Here is a 17,543-nt window from a genome sequence, read left to right on the forward strand (position 1 = left end):
GTTTGTGAATAACTCTATATGTGATCAATATTCATTACGAAATGATCTAGTTTATGCTTGTGTGTTGGAAGAGTGTGCCTGTGTATCATAAATTATGGGAGTTCATAGAACAAATGATATCAGTTGTAAGTAGATTCATTCGTTTTATTGAAATATCAGGAAATAAGATACTGATCTAGTTTTGTTTATTTCTACTTTCGATTTCCGATATCTCATACCGTCTGTTAAATTATATTTTGAATTGTAAAATGTTCTTCGATGAAAAGGATTTTATGCAAAATATTTCTTTGTTAAAGGGTTAGTAGATCTCTTTATGATTATGATAAAATATGTATAACAGTACTTGTACCTATTAACTTAACACTGAATATTCGATCATTTTAACGATCGCCTCACCCGAAAGTCCTTTGATTGAAGGTTTATGGAATTTAATAATAATGTCATATCTGGACCAGTTATGCCTCAAGAATAGGTGTGTCTAAAGTTGCCTTTTATTTTAAAGGAAGTAAAAAAAAACCTGATATGCTCATGTATTGAATATCTGCATTTTATGGTATAATATCAATATTAAAAATCACCAAAAGGGAAATAATTCGAACACTCACAGGTGTAAAGAACACATGCATCCGTCTATAAAGTTGGCAAAACTCCCTTACATGTAATACATCAGATCATCCTTCATGCATACAGTTTCTAATTGATCCAATCTTCGCCTTCTGATATCATCTATTTCATACACAGATCTTATGAAACATTGAACCAAGATGGCGTGGGCCCGTTGCCCAACGGCAAGTGTTGATGACGAAGTTGCGGGACGAAGAGGTTAGTTTTAAGTTATCAGTTAACAGAACTAGTGTATATATTTAAATACAATCGATTTGCATATAAAACTGTTTCAGGTGAATGAATGTACTTGTCAAATGTTCAGTAGGTCATGTTATATAGACACATAAAACTCTGCCCTCTCTACCATAATTTGTAAAAATAAATATATACTTATTGGGCTTGTCCCTATAGTTTCGATTGTATTATTGGAAAGATCTTTAATCAAAATCTTTCGTCTTTAAAACAACTATCATTGAACAGCAGATGAGGCCTCTGTATCCTATTTTGAGGACGGAAAACACACTGCAGTTTTGTTGAAAGGCATTCCCGAAAACGTTCACGAGGAATTCATTGAAATGTTTTTTGAGAACAAGAAGAACTTTTCAGATGTAAAGGTTCACTCCGTTTGTATAGATAGGGATGATAGAACAGCTATAGTCAAGTTTAGGGACAAGCAAGGTATATAAGTGTACATTATTAAATCTAGTACTAGTTCAATTTTGTGTCTTACATATGTTGTATTTAAAGGTTGTACATTAGTGTTTTAATAAAGGGGGTAGCAAAAGTAAAATTTCCGATGCATGCCTTTCAAGTCTTATTTGTGCAGCTTCCGATGTCGTTTTGGAAAAAGAATGTATCATCATGAAGCGTGCAAATGTGCATATAGAATCGTATCACCCCGAGCAACAAACACAAGATGTAACACGAGCTGAAAACAAAACGGAACTGCCAAGAGTTGTTCTGAAAGATTTGCCCAATGCTGTAGACCGAGAAGATATAGAAATGTTGTTATGTAGCAAGAAACGTGTTGGAAACATAGAAGTGGTTGACATTGACTATAATGACGAGAAATCCTTGGCTATCGTGACTCTTGGAAATCAGGAGTGTAAGTGTTTGCCTGCAGCTAGTTAATATTTGGCTTGATTGGTTGTTTTCGAAAGCGTTTATCAATTGAATAAACATTTATTATCACCTTTAACAAATTTCACTGTCTTTTTACATATATGGACTAGATCTATTCATCGATGTTTACAAATAACTCATTTTACAAACATTTTTTAATGAAATCTTGCCATCCGATATCGTAAAAATCCAGCTGCGGTGAACTAGATTCAGGTATTGCAACAGTAAATTATACTTTAAGAATTTATATATTTTTATAATTTATTATCTCTTTAATTGTTCCAATCTGCTTTTCATGTCACATATTAACTATTTTATCTGACAGCACTTGAGACACTACTTGCAAAAAGTCCTTTGACAATTTTCGGGGAAAATGTTCATGTCGTATTACATGAGTCAATGGAACAGTCTAAGATTCTTGTCTCAAAACTACCTGAAAATGTCGATTACGAAGACGTCGAAATGTTTTTTGAAAATAGACGCAAATTTGGTGACATAAAACCGTTGGATATTGAGTTCAACGACGGAGATCAATCGGCTATTTTAACATATGATACAGAATCCAGTAAGTTGTAATTCATTACGTTATGCTTCTGTTAAGTTGCACCTTTAATTAACATCAACGATGATACCATTAAATAGCAAAACCCAATTGAAACACGACTACATGTGTAGTCTTTGTTTGATCTTTTGATTTGCATTTAAGCTTCATCTTTTTCTTAACGGAACATTCAACTTACGACGCTATGGTTATAATTATCTTCAGTTTTTGCACATTCAAACTGATTTCACTGTTTCAGGTGCTTCTTTTGTTGTCAATCGGTGCCCATTAAAAATGCGTGGAAGAGAATTGCTACACAGAAAGCTGCCGATAGATAAAACAATGGGTTCAGACGAAATGATAGCTGATAATGGAATCGATAAAGCACAAACGCAACTTCTTGTAGAAGACATTCCTGAAGATGTTGACAAGGAAATTATTCAGATGTTCTTCGAATCAAGAAGATTCAAGTCCTGTGAGGTGATTGATGTTGATTTCGACGAGAAAGATAGAAATGCTGTCGTCCGATTTGCAAAACCAGAAGGTAATAAATATGTTGAATTGTTTTCTTTTTCTACCTAATAATATCTGAAGTATTATAGTTCTTACATTGTTCCTATCGGCGTCAATGTCTACTGTGAATACGGCTTGACAACTTTGTAAAATATCTGGCGCGAATTAATACACATATTTTGAATGGCTTTGTGTATACGACATGTTAAACAATAAATACAAATGTAAAGTTTATAAGATTTTTTTCTACAAACCGACACCAAAGGTGTGTCGGCAGACATTAAATATATTTGATGTTTATTGTGCTCCCCAATGGTAAAACATGTAGTTGATATTTGATTCACCAAGCTGTCTGTCCCTATTTTATGTACATATTTTTTAATTGTCCCTCATTTTTCAACTGTTTGAAGACTTTCTCAAATAACTTGAGAAATAAGTGCATCCCCTTTAAACCTACGCGCACGTCGTACTTTCATGATTACGGTCGCACTTAATGATCAAGTCAATAATTTGGTCTCCGTTCCATTTTTTTCAAAAAGGATATATTTTATATAACATGGCGCAAGTGTACGTTAATCATGCAACGGCGATGCTAAGATCGAGGCTACACAGACGGTTCAAAGGTCAGGAGAGCCTTTGACGTTCTTCTCCCGCTTGAAATATTTCAAAACATGTTTTGCCTTTGAGTTCCTCTTACTAAATTGTTTTGACTACTTAATCATGTGTTACAGAAATAGTTGTTTTTGAATATTATTTGTATTCGTTCCTTTTCGATGAGCATTACACTGCATCCATCGATAGTCTTGTTTTGTCAGATGCACAGATGATATTAGAATCGCGTCCACTTTGCCTGTGAAACCAGGAATGGTTGGTTCAAATATACGTACCCGATCCCCTGGACACGATTGCGATTAAAGGGCCTCCCGACGTTGTCAATGCGAACTCTTTGTACATATTAGAGCTGTATTTTGACAACGAGAACAGATCTGGCGGTTGCGGTATCGTAGAAAACAAAACTACATTTGACTCTGAAAACAACATTGCGTTTGTGACATTTAAAGATGAAACTGGTAAGTCCATACATACTTAAAAATTAATGAAACTATTTTAACATAGCGTCAAAAGGCATTTGCCATATATACATATGATAACCGCCATAGTTCATTAAGTGGATTTAAACATTCGAACAAATTAATGTTTCCCCCTCTAAGACGCGGATTTAAGGTTCTCTTTCTGGTCTACTTGAGCCAAACACAACGCAGTATATTTTGCAGTCATTATATTAGTTACTTTTATATTAAAAGTGTTTAATCTTAACAAATACCTCTTTATCGACGCGTGTATATCAAAACTGCACTTGAATCATGTTCCTGTTAACATTTTTTTAATACATTTAAATCCCAAATAAAATTTACCTTAATTAAAACCATTGTTTTAATATAACTAAAAGTCTGAAAACCAAAGGTTTGATGAAGGAAACCAGGTTAAAATTGAAAAAGGTGCAGAAAACACGGTAATTCTACCTTATGAGACCATAGTAAATCCAATAAATCTTTAAGCACTCACCTATCATTTAATATTTTTCAGCTATTGTATACACGGTTACAATCTTGTTATCATTAATTAATATTTTCTATAAATGCATTCGTTAGTAAGTAGTTAAAGGTTTATCACTCAAAAGTTATGTTTTTTGTTATACAGTGTATGTATTGATTTTGAATAAGAGTGTCATTTTAAAATATTGTTCAGATTTTGGACTATGTGTGTTTATTAAATGTTGATCTGAATAGTTGCCAAGAGGGTTGTGTTGCGACAAAACCATTACCTTGGAAAGAAACAACTACATGTAACACTATTCAGCCCAAAACGATCTACAAAACATCAAAATCTAACACGTAACACTCTAAAGAAACCGACTAAGACGATACGAGTCCGTGGGATGAAGAAGATTAGGACCAGGGAATCTGTGAATCGGTACTTTCAAAGCAAGAAGAGGGCTTGAGGGGGAGATATCGAAACGAGATACACAGATGAGAAGGACGATGATACAGTCTACATTACATTTAAAGAGGAAAGCGGTAATACGATTCCATGCTTGTTTCTGAGGGAACAATTCGTTTCAAAGAGAAACAAATTATGTTCTTCTGTTACTCTAAGATTGTCCATAGTGAAGTGATACATATTCGTCCGTTTGAGTAATTGGCGCACTTAACACCCACTGAAATTGTTCACTCTCTTATTTTTCTGTTATTGTTTTTTTTGCAATGTATTAACAAACTATGTGACAAATGTTTATATGGGCACACTATATCAGCGAGATTTCTTTCGTAATTTCTGATCTGTGGCCATTTCACTTTGTCCGCACTATTTATTGCTCTTGAACATGCAACTATGTCTTGGACACAATTTACTTTTGCAATTTTCAAATATTTAAAGAAAAAGAAAACATTGCGTATGAACATATTCACTATCTCAAATAGTTTATTATACCTTATGATGAATTCTCTGTGATTGATACCTGTCTGTAGATTCCCTCGTTGACGGTCGTATATGCTCAGCCTCAGGGCGCGTAAGGTTATACTCAGCTAATATCATTTTTTTATTCAGCGACATACATTAAAATGTAGACATATTACATTTTTTGCAGCTGCTAAAGCTGCAGCAGACCGTGAACACCACACTGTGGATGGAGTTGACCTTACAGTATCCCTATACTCTCCGTCCGTTCAAACAGTGCCCTGTTATACGAACAAGATCCTAATCAAAGGGATGAACGAAAAAATAACAGAGAGTTTACTTGGACTATTTTTAAAAGAAAAGGCTAACTATACTTTTATAGATGGGAGTCTAACCTACCAAGCTGTCCGTGGTGATGTTGCCTTAATAACAACAGAACAAGATATAGGTATGGTGCAAAAAAGAAGTGTTATGGTACTGGTAGCCATTGTGTACGTGTACAATGTAAAATTAAACATCAGCTAAATATGGTTGCCTTAAAGCAGCATAATGGTTTTCTGTTGTATGTGTACTTCCTCCACAATGCACTTTTGTTTTCCTTCGGGATAATTGAACATGTCTTAATGACATTTTGAAATATAATACCACTAAAGCCGGTGCTATGCCATTTTCATAAGGTTTAATGTTCAGTGACTTTTGTGTACGTCTTCCATAGAGTAGTTTGTTTTCTTCGAAATCAATGAATATGATTGCTTTTTAACCAGGTTTTCAACGAAAACCGGGTTATTAGAATGAGGTTGTCGTTTTTGGGCGGGCGGGCTTCAAACATTGGTTTCTGTTCAATAACTTCAGTTAGCATTGATAGATATTGATGAAACTTGGTGTGTAGGTAGCTTATGGGAAGAGCTAGCTTGCGATTGCTTTTGATGGGGGTGGGGCTAAGGTTAAGGTCACTGTTACTAAAAATAGAAAAATGGTTTCTGCCCAATTACTTTAGTTAGCAATGATAGATATTGACGAAACTTGGTGTGTAAGTTGCTGATGTGAAGAGCTAGCTTGGGATTGCTTTTGAGTGGGGAGGGGCTAAGGTCAAGGTCACTATTACTTAAAATATAAAAATGGTCAAGGTCACTGTTACTTAAAATAGAAAAATGATTTCTTCCCAATAGCTTTAGTTAGCATTGACAGATATTGATCAAACTTAGTGTGTAGGTAGCTTATGTACAGAACTAGCTTGGGATTGCTTTTGATGGGGGTGGGGCTAAGGTCAAGGTCACTGTTACTAGAAAATTAAAAATGGTTTCTGCCCAATAACTTTAGTTAGGATTGATAGATATTGACGATAGTTTGTGTGTAGGTACTAGTAGCTTATGTGAAGAGCAAGCTTGGAATTTCTTTTGAGGGGGTGGGGTCAAGGTCACTGTTACTAAAAATAGAAAAATGGTTTCTGCCCAATAACTTTAGTTAGCATTGATAGATACTGATGAAACTTAAAGCGAAGGTAGCTTATGTGAAGAGTTAGTTTGGGAGGTGGGGGTCAAGGTCACTGTTCCTAAAAATAGAAAAATGTTTTTCTGCCCAACAACTTAGTTAAAATAGATGGATAGTGATGAATCTTAGTGTGCTTATATGAAGCTGCAGATTGAACTTGCTTTTGAGGGTGGGGAAAAAGACCTTCTTCCCCACCCTCAAAAGCAAGTTCAATCTGCAGATACTTGATTTGTTGAGTGTAAGTTAAAACTTAAGGTTTTTTTCAAATAGCAGACAACTGATTTTTTGAGAATATTTTACAAGGTAATTTAATTTTTCTGTTGATTTATAGAAAAACAAAACGTTCTTACTTTATTGGGTAACAAGTCATACAACAAACTAATTGGCTATAATTTCTGATTGCCCATAACAAAAACCTGGTTTCGTCGCATTGCGGCGCTTCTAGTTATTTAATTAAATACCGCTTAAGCCATGGTACATTGACAATGTTGCAATTTCATTGCTTTCAAGCTTTCAATGAACAGTTTCAATCAAACAAAAACTTTCAAACCTTGGATATAACTTATGCTTCCTATGAACTTCGTTCAAGAATTTTTTATAGGATTTAACATATACTGAAAAACATTATTATCACTATTTTCAGTGAATACTTCAAAGAAACAAAGTTACAAAAATTTGAGCTAATAATTTTGATTTTGCCAAATTACTTGTCTTAATGGAGATGATGGTATTTGTTTTGCAAATTCATTGTACATAATGCTTATTTGTAATATTCAACTTTTAACGTACGAAACAACTACGGTAATTATTGTTAGTGTTGTAAATTGTACTGAATATAACACACTGTAAACAGTCTTTTGTGAAGAATGTAAATGAAGATGATGCATAAAACTTACACTTTTATCTTATAACTTGTTCCATAACACTTGCCTTGCTAGATTTTGAAACACTGAAACGGGTTTGCAGAGATAACCCGCTGGAAAACTCATACCTTGATGTCTCCTCTGTTCCAATATCAAACTGCATTCTCGTGTCCAACATGCCTGACAATGTCACCAAGGACATGGTTGAGCTGTACTTTGAAAATAACAGGAGGAGCAATGGTGGACCAGTTAGCAAAGTCGAGATGTTCAAAACTCTAGGCTATTGTTTGGTTTACTTCAATGATTACACAAGTATATAACTAATTAATGTAATTGATCCGATTCAATTATGTACTTACTACGTTAATGTCATTTTTCTTTAATATGTGTTCTTTGTAAATTTCATGACTTAATCCTCCCATTTTACAGCTGTGGATTCGGTTTTAAGTAAGGAGCAAACGTTGAGTGGAAATACAGTTGATGTTTAAAGATACATTGAGTGTATTGCACGGGCAGAAGGGGACTTAGTTAATAGAAGGTTTCGAATACCTGAACCCATTACGATATCTGTAAGTCAGTTGAAAAAAAAGATTTATCCAAAGCTCACAGATGGCTAAAACAGGTCTTGCAGCGTGTCATGCAACGATTACCTGGTCTGAGGATACACCATCGGTACAACTAGCATGTTCTTTAACGACTGACGTCAAAGATTGCATTGCATTAGCATCCAACTGGACAGATAAAGCAGAACACACTTTCAAAGATTTTATGGACAAGATATATGAACAAAACATGCCCGTTATGGAAGAGTTGTGGGAAAAAATAACTGCAAAACTTTCTGATGTTTCACTAGATCAGCCGGGTGTGCTGCAGTCTATAATTCCAAAAATGAACGGAAAATATCAGTTGTTGGCATAAAAAAACGTTGCTGATCCACTCATTAGTGAGATTGAAGCCATTTTAAAATCCACTTCAGATAAGCTCGCAAAAGAAAAGCAGTTTACTAGGCAAACCGTAACAACATTACGTCCATTAGAAACAAGAATGCTTCTTGCTGATTCCTGAAGTTTCCGACAAAAATGGAAGAAACTTTTCCTGACTTTAAAGTAAAAATAAATCAAGGAAAGAACGAAATTATTATCGAAGGTATATATCATGATGTAAATGCAGTGCTTTTAAAAATGTATCAACTAAAAGACAACTTTTGCTCGCAAGAATTTCAGTTCCAGAAACAAGTTCTTTTACTGTACGACATAAGCAACAAAACAGTGAAGGAGTACATCGTGAAAAAAATGAAAAACAGTCGTATAACTGCAGTATGGGAAAACACGGGAGGCAAACTAATTGTGATGTCTTCAAATCAGCAAACACTAGATACAGCTGCCAAAGTTGTTCGAGAATCCGTGTTGAGTAAAACTATTCCATTATCCGAAGCAACTATGTCTGTATTACAGACTGACAATTGGGAGGACAAACACAGAGAGTTGAATGAAAAATATAGGGGAAAGCTTCTTTTCGACACAACCGATTTAGGCAAACTTGTTTTTGAGACTACAGATGATATTGCGAATGAAGTTGAAAAGGCTCTAGAATCATTTCTAACGGCCCATTCTATCTTGAAGGATACTATTAAAGTCCCACACAATGTGTATAAGTTGATGATACGCCATCATGTGAGTAATATTCAACAGATTGCAAAATCTTTTCATTCAGAAAAAGTCCGAATATTTTTAAAAGATGATGGCCATGCGTTTGAAATATCTGGTACAAAAGATGTAATGGAGCAAGTGAAGACTCAAGTTGAAACACTTTTGAGAAAAGTTAACAAGAAGCAGCATCAAATCAGAAAACCGGGTCTCGGAGAGTACATGCAAACTGAAAAAGGAAGAAAAATGATAAGATCTGTTGAATCGGCGTTTCCATGTGTTATATCCAAGAATGACAACAGTGATGACTATGATGACATGGGAAGTGACACAATTTGTGTAATTGCAAGCTGCACTGGTTATGAAAATCGAAGATTGTTCGCTGCAGTTGGTGATATGACAGAATTAAACGTCGAGGTTATTGTTAACCCTTCTGATGACAAAATAGGTTTTTTTGGAGGACTAGGAAAAGTGTTAAGAATGAAAGGTATGTTGTCTTAAAATGTTTTTTGCATATCAAGGGAAAAATGAGTTTACTTTATTTTTGTATATAAAAGATAATTGGCATAAAATTTTATCATTCATGTGTAGTACTGCAACAAAACCTTTACAGGAGGACTAGCGCTTGAACGCTATTGCAAAGATTACATAAAAAACAACGGCCCACTGAGTGATGGAGAGGTTTTTGTATCTCCGGCACTAAACATGAAAGCAAAGCAATTTTTTCATGTGGTGGGTCCGGCTTGGGAAGACGGTACTGACCAAGAGGATGAAAAGCTAACAGAGGTGGTGTTCAAAGCATTGAAACAGGCATCTATGAAAGACCTGAACTCACTTGCCATGCCTGCTATAAGTTGTGGTGTTTATGGGTCAGTATCAAAATATATGTATCGTCTTTATCAAAATATCTTGTGTCATGAATGAGGAATGTTTACACTACTTGCCTGTTTTTTCCATAACATTTACGTTTTATGGCACTATGGATATAAATTGAAACTTTAATTGATTGCATTCCTACATCTAGTATGGGCATGTAATGTTCTTTCATTAATCAAAAAGTTTTCTTCTTTAATATTAAAAAAATAGCATTTGTTTCGTTCTTGAAGGAATGAAACAAAATTGGGTTTATCCTATTTAGCTGTAAATGCGATGCTCGATTCAGATTATATATATATTATTCAGTCCCTATTGAGTAATTACTTAGTTATTTCACTGACAATGCCATGGCGGTTTAAGCAGCATTCTCCTACGAATCATAATTGTACATTTAAACAGGATATTGGTTAACGTTTTTGGCTTGTCCGTGTAGTTTCGATTGTGTTATCTAGTATATAATTCAAGCAGTGTTATCTTTAGTGCGATTTGTTTTCAGATTTCCTGTTAAAAAAGCGACATGCATTATTGTAGCGGCCGTTAAGAACTTTTTCCGGGAGGAACAAGATAGCTCTTTGACAGATATCTACCTATGTGATTTGAAGGATGGCACAGTTGATGCTTTTACTGAAGCCCTACAGAAGGAATGGGGTGCTCAAAACGTGAACAAACATGAAAGCCAAACACCACGTTGGAAACCTGGTAATTATAATGCTAACTTCTTGCAGCATAGTTAAATGTAAATATTTCTGACATTGTAAACCGTCATAATATAACTGAGGTTGTCTTACATCGGAAATGGACGAGGTGCTGAAATAGAGTTTAAAAAATGTGTATGGGGGTTGTCTGCGGACACTACTACACATAAACACAAAAATCCAAATTCTATGAAAATTCGCCTACGAAATATTTTCAATGTGTTTGTAGATGAGTCGAACCATACCAATTGATGCTTAAAAGTCAATTGAGACCAGGCTCGGATGAAAAAAGCTTTTGTCAAATTGCATATTGGGCCAAACAGCCTTGTGAATTCAGACGCATAACCGATTAGATGACAGGCATTAAAACTGTGAAACGTTACACAGTCTTTCAAATTAAGTTAGTTTTGGGTGCATGTATGTATGATTTAGGAATTACCATGCATTATTTAGGAATTATCAAATTTAAAAGTGTTTTTTCATAAAGATGAAGGACGGGTGTACATAATTTGACTGACTTCTTGACTGAACAATCCAATTTGAACTATTTGAGCATATAGTAGTATCTAACCTTTCATTTATCGATTCAATTAAATGTTAGAAGTGAGCATACCAGGAAGTTGATGTAAAATTGCCTTGATGCAAGCAAATTATTTTATTTTTAAAGTTTCGCAATGATTGTACAGTTGGATTTATTGGGTTTTTTCGGAAAACGGATAATAGGAACACATATCTGACGCAGTTTAGCATTAAAACTGCTTAAGATTGCATACAAGTGAGAAAGCCGATGTTATACCCGAAATCAGGTTACAGCTTACACTGTTTATTTTTGTTATTAACTTGAATTAACAAGATAGCTACCTAAAAGATAATCACACTGTATTGGCCAGTTCTACATCCCCACTTTATTTCTTCCCAACTTTATTTTCCCCCAGCAGCTGTTATACTGTGGAAATCTCCAACTGCTGTTTTCTCCAACTTATGTGTTCCCCAACTTCTGTAATCTCCAATTGGTGGATTTTGGTGAATAATGTTTATTAATCTAGTATTAAAAACATAAATAGAAATGTAATTTTCGGTTCCAAATTGAAATATTTGATTTTTTTCCAATTGCTGATTTTTTCACCCGTTTCGGCTCATGTGGACAATTCTCCTGGAGTTTGCCAAAATACCTCGGGGGACCTAAAATCCAATTGGTGGTCAACGGGAGAAATCAATTTTGGAATTAAAATTATCATACATCTTAAAAAGTTTTTTTTTAATTTTATTTAAAACATTTCTTATTAAATGCGCAATCTTTCTATGTGCCGCTTTTGAAGTTGATATCTAAGATAATAAAAAACGTTTGAACATAAACCGGATGCTGTTAGTTATAACCAGGGTTTCTAATAATCATTTCCAAATTATCAAGAAAATTCACATAAAGCAAGCGCTTTATAACATGCAGCAGAATGTTTATTAGCTCATTTTCTTACTTCAGAGGGAGCAAGTTCGGAAAGTTATACGGAACCCTTAAGAACTTCAAAAATTCAGGGCCTATTATTATTAGTGTTTGGAATCGGTTCCAGTTTGACTATTGGTAATTGTTCCACTCAAGATGCCGATTATCGTTTGTACAAATGGTTTTTGACAAAACCTTAATTGCAGATTTATTCTCGTACATTAACTCATCATCCTTTACTATACTTATGTTATGTTAATGTTTGAAGATATTTAGTGTTGTTGTTGCTTTAGCCATATGGTTTATGCTAACAACTGAACACTTTTAAATGTATAAACTAACTCAAACGTGAAAATTGATAAACGCTTATATGAAGAGGAAAGAAGAAAAACATCTTGCTCGCTGATTTCAGGAACAACCTTTATTTTGTATTATAATCGATCATCGGAACATCACTAATTAGTATAGTCTATATCATTATTAAAAATAAGAACATGCAAATTATATTGATATATATTATAAAATATATTTCATGAAATTTAATTAAAACTCTGAAGTAAAAGCAATAAAAAAGTTAATTTTATATGTATGTCAACAAATACAGATACTTAGCCAAAAAATTTATTTTTGGATAAAAGTACCAAAAAAAGAATTCTATACCTTCCTGTGCACGTCTAAGCCTGGCTTCCATAACTTTAATTTAGTATTTATTATTTTGATGTTTACTACCCATTAAAGTCACGGCGTAACCCCCATACCAAAGTCAACAAGAATCAACTGACTACGATGAGTCCATTACATGACTCGGCAATTACCGTGATGCCGACGATTGATTCTGATTTTAGCATCGGTTTCACATTGTTTATTTAGTTGAAATCAATTGCAGTTAGGTTGAAAATAAATTTTAATAATTAAAACAATTAATATATTCCAAATTTGTTATCTGTTAGATCTCTAATCATTCAAAATAGAAAAATAGCAGCAAAATAAACTTTACATTTGTGAGGTGGTGAAATGTAGGTCACGTGGGTATTTTCTGAAAATCTTGTTATCAAGTGATTAAATTTGAACACAACTATGACCTAATTAAGGAATGTTTATAATCAGATTTATTATAGAGGTATAACACCTATCTATTAAGCTTTTTTAGGTTTGAAAATGCGTTTGTGAACTACATTTTACTTCATTTACCTGATGATATAGTTATTTTGTCTGTACAATCCCTACAAGTGAAATAACAGCGTGACATAAAATAACGAATTCTGGTTCGGTTTGGATTCGTCCCATAAGGTAATATATAACTTGTTCGCTAAAGTTCTTAAGCTAGTGCACGTCTGTTAAATAAAATAAATACATTTCTTTAACATTTATTGTACGTGGGTCAGTTGAAAGTCATTTTCATTTCATTTTGAATTTATTTTTTTAATACATGTTTAGCCTTATTGAAGTGTGCAATTGACAAAAAAGGATCCAGTTTCGGTTTATCGCCTTATATGCCAAAAATCTATAATTGGTTCCGATTTGGATGACTACAAACTATGTTATCAAGGCATTCAGTCAAAAGTTATTAAAGTTATTAAAGGAAAAAATTATAATCATATCTCCACAACAGCGATCGGACTAATATAATGTTAACTAAACCAGTCCTACAGGAAAGTGATTGAGAATACCGGGCTTTCGCACCACCCTTAAGAATGGTTTACGTAAATCCAAAATCGAATCCCCTAAATACTCGATTTCGTTTCCAATATGACCACTTGCTAGCAAGTTGTTCTTTTTAAAATTGTGTAATGTTTTCGTGCATCTAGGACCATCTGGCTACAGAAAAGGATACAAAAATCTCAAATCTGACGCAGTTGTATATAATATCACTGTTTTAGATGGCACACAACGTCACAAGTATCACATCTTGCATTGTTTTTTTTTCTTGAATAATCTACAATATACAATTAATTAGCAATAATAAGAAGACATTTATACATTTCAACATTATTTCCCCCCCCCCCCCCAGCAGCTGTTGTACTATGAAAATCTCCAACTGCTGTTATCTCTAACTTCTGTGATCCCAAGCTTCTGTAATCTCCATTGGTAACTTTTAAGTGTCTGATGCTTAAACCTCATAAGGGCCAGTGCGCAAAGGTGTTTCAATGTGTAACAGCAAATTTAGATTTTAATAATATTTATATAATTATCTAGAACAAAAACATAAATATAAGTGTTATTTTCTGTTCCAAATTCTTTATTTTTTCCAAATACTTATTTCCCCTATTGCACTTCATATGGAAAATTATCCAGTTGGAGTTTGCCAGAACCCCGGGGGGACCTAAAGTCCAATTCGTAGCCAACAGGAGAAATCACTTTCGGAATTAAAATGTTCATACCGCTTTTTGGAGTTTTATTTAAATAGTTCATATTTACCGTGTAAATTAACTGTTTACCACTTTTGAAGATGATATTGTACATAGTAAAAAACTAAATTTGGAAATAATCCGGATTGAAAACTTATACCGGATGCTGTTATATTTTAATGATCGGACTGAAAGTCCGATACAATGGACGATTGTGAGCTAGAGAAACAGACTGTATATGGCGATAATTTGCTTTGTTTGCTTCTTGAAAGTGTAGCCTCAGTAAGCTTTCATCATAATTCAACAATACGGACAGTAGAAATCTTAATGGTTACATTCAGTATAAGTCTAAGCCGTACTTTTGTCGATCAAACTCATTTGATTGTAGGGCATGACGTAAGAGTTGACATGAGAAATGGATATCACCATCGGAACATATCTAGCCAATTTATTAATTTGAAAACTAAATATAGACTACACTTGTTTCGTTTCTTAATGTTGTTTCGTTAGCTTTTATTCGATATACCTTCTTATGCGAGTTATTATGGTTCGTTAATGATCTTTTCAAAGCAAATGTACACCAAATTCCATAATTGATAAAACAATCAGAAAAACTTGCATATGTCAAACCACCCAGTAAATAAGTACACTAATAGTGGATATTTGATAATGATATAAGAGACCAAAAAGCGCTGATGGAAGTTATAAAATTATCAAATCAGTAATTGCAACTTTTTTTCCGATGAAGGGGCCAAACTCCCGGGAGCAACATATGCTGATCGTTTGGGAAAATTAAAGTAACAATAAAGTTAGGCGACATCACTGTTGATGATGCTGATTGCATTGTTAACAGTTCAAATGAGGATTTGGATTTCAAAAAAGGTAAGTTGATATTAGCCGTTGCATTATGCTCGAAGAAACGACAATGACAAGTTTATATGCAAAACGATCTTTATATATCAATGTTGCAATGTGCACACAACTCCTTTTTTGAAACACATGCATCTTTATTTTCAAATCGCATAATTACATTTTAGGAAAGATTTCGCAGGCTTTGATGAAGAATTGTGGAAAGTCACTCTTGGTTGAAGCAATATGTTTTACAGAGGCTAACATGAAGAAGTATGAGGTAGTGATAACAAATGCTCCAAATTTGAAGTGCAATCATATTATGCATGTGGTGGCCAAAGAGTCGCCGCAGGATTGGACGCAGATTATCGTAAAGTGCTTACATCTTGCCAAAAACGCGGGCTTGCACAGCTTGGCGTTTCCTGCCTTAGGAACCGGTATATTTATTGTCATATATCATAATCGAATTAATTTTAAAGTGTTATGCTCCCCTACGTATTTTGGGAAGATTAAGTCGCCGCTTTGTTCATCCATTGTTGCAGCCATCTGTCCGTCACACCTTGTGCAGGCTATTTCTCAGCATCCACTTGTTGGAAATCAACTAAATTTCATAGAAATTTCTACGAGAACAAGGAAATGCTACGTCGTCTTCTCTTAAAGTGTATGACATTTGTTGTTACCTTTACTCGTAGAACGCTTTAGAATAATTCGTGTTTGGGCTTATGCTCGAATTAAACAATACTCTATGAGACTTTTCACTAGCAGGAGAATATACGCATATTACGTTTTGCTGGATGATATTTAGTTTGTCAGCTTTTCGGATAAAGTGTCAATGTATTGTGATTTTTGTCGTTGTTTTTGTTGTACAAACACTGTAACTTTGGCCATAACTCAAACAGTTCAATTATTTTTTACACATGTTCCCATCGACCAAACGCACAAGTATTGCTAGGTTTTAAACGCTGGCTTTAAGGATTATCGAGTTATTGCTTTGGTCGACTGAAAATAACGACGATCTTTATGTTCGCTCCGGCGCGCATTTTTCAAGAGTTACGGCTTTTTTTATTATAACATATAGAGCACTACCTTGGATATTTCTCTGCAACTACTAAATATAATTATACGATATAACAAAGGAACAATCAATAGCAAAAAACGCATATTACCTTTCAGTGTAATTTTTAAAGAGTTTTGGCCCTTTGTATGTTATATATTTTGTGTTTTTCGCTCTTTTACATTGCAAATGATATGCATTATTTCAAAGTACCTCGACAACAATCCTCTTTACATTTATAAACTTTAGTGTTGGGGTGCCGACCTACCACCAACTCCCTTTGCGTATTTGTAGCTGTTAAATAATTCTTGAATAGATTCATTCCAATTTGTGTCTTTCTTCAGAATGTGTAATACGTCGTGGAACAGACGTTTGTAATCCAACGATTACCTTGTTTATATTGAACGATTGTGAAATGCGTTTTACAATATTATTATTCAAATCACTCTGGTTATCACAATGTTACGCGAGAGTGTGGTTTTGTTTTGCTGGAGAAAATTGAGTACTTGTATGAAACCTTACTGTCCGCTTGGTGAGATCGGATCGACTTCCGTGTCCACAGTTTCTTGCAATTAAAGGTGGTGACTGTTATACTTTAGAAGAAACAGTAGCCTGATTTTGCAAAGAAAACATTACGGGTTATAGAATTGCGAAATCCAGGCGGGCGGGCTTTCGGATGTCGTTAACAATTATGCGTAAACGTCTCAATTCCATGTATTGAATTCAAAAGTTATTTTATCCAATTGAAATGGAACTTGGTCGGAATATTTATCCGCATTTTGTCTGGAACAAGAATAAACATGGATCACCTCTGGTAAAAAATTAGGTCACTATGTAAAATCTTAGAAAGGTACACAATCAACGTCATAATTTAACGATATTTCATCCAAATATTAGAAGCTTTGTCAGAAGATTTGTCTGCATGTTGTCTTGAACAATTATGAAAAAATGTCGCCTAGTAAAAACTAGGTAACTAGGTGTAATCTTAGAGAAGAATAAATGCCGTCATAAATGTAAGAGTTTTTTCCATTGTTATAAAAC

The 17,543-nt window shown here is 34.2% G+C and overlaps 2 protein-coding genes across 7 annotated transcripts in view; both read left to right on the forward strand.

The window, feature by feature from the left end:
* On the forward strand, nt 1-5,558 carry LOC128211214 (uncharacterized). Of its 3 annotated transcripts, none has more exons than XM_052915745.1 (8): nt 1-125; nt 742-1,284; nt 1,433-1,711; nt 2,054-2,293; nt 2,529-2,813; nt 3,598-3,852; nt 4,573-4,860; nt 5,430-5,558. In XM_052915745.1, exons 2-6 carry the CDS (start codon nt 1,182-1,184, stop codon nt 3,636-3,638), a joined length of 948 nt encoding a protein of 315 aa, XP_052771705.1. In that variant the 5' UTR covers nt 1-125; nt 742-1,181; the 3' UTR covers nt 3,639-3,852; nt 4,573-4,860; nt 5,430-5,558. The 3 variants fall into 3 exon arrangements, with proteins under 3 accessions (XP_052771705.1, XP_052771706.1, XP_052771704.1); XM_052915746.1 differs by having other exon boundaries at nt 50-297; nt 1,419-1,711; XM_052915744.1 differs by having other exon boundaries at nt 50-297.
* LOC128211212 (protein mono-ADP-ribosyltransferase PARP14-like) overlaps nt 5,549-17,543 on the forward strand; it is a 24,930-nt gene continuing 12,935 nt past the window's right edge. Inside the window, exons 1-7 of one of the 4 annotated variants that reach the window (XM_052915741.1) lie at nt 5,549-5,687; nt 8,023-9,726; nt 9,853-10,108; nt 10,612-10,814; nt 15,348-15,481; nt 15,637-15,885; nt 15,991-16,109. In XM_052915741.1, the coding sequence (XP_052771701.1) occupies nt 16,085-16,109 (25 nt within the window). In that variant the 5' untranslated portion in view covers nt 5,549-5,687; nt 8,023-9,726; nt 9,853-10,108; ... (2 more) ...; nt 15,637-15,885; nt 15,991-16,084. Of the gene's footprint in view, nt 5,688-8,022; nt 9,727-9,852; nt 10,109-10,611; nt 10,815-11,039; nt 11,174-15,347; nt 15,482-15,636; nt 15,886-15,990; nt 16,110-17,543 lie in introns of those variants that run through there. The other 3 variants (XM_052915739.1, XM_052915740.1, XM_052915742.1) reach the window with 3 other exon arrangements.

This window comes from Mya arenaria, chromosome 12, assembly GCF_026914265.1.
Source record: "Mya arenaria isolate MELC-2E11 chromosome 12, ASM2691426v1".
NCBI lineage: Eukaryota > Metazoa > Mollusca > Bivalvia > Myida > Myidae > Mya > Mya arenaria.

Bases quoted from the DNA above. Each gene is read 5' to 3' on its own strand.
- LOC128211214 (XM_052915745.1), top strand. From the start codon at position 1,182: ATGTTTTTTGAGAACAAGAAGAACTTTTCAGATGTAAAGGTTCACTCC. The intron at 1,712-2,053 runs GTAAGTGTTTGC...TTTATCTGACAG, and splicing joins GACTCTTGGAAATCAGGAGT to CACTTGAGACACTACTTGCA. The intron at 2,294-2,528 runs GTAAGTTGTAAT...TCACTGTTTCAG, and splicing joins AACATATGATACAGAATCCA to GTGCTTCTTTTGTTGTCAAT.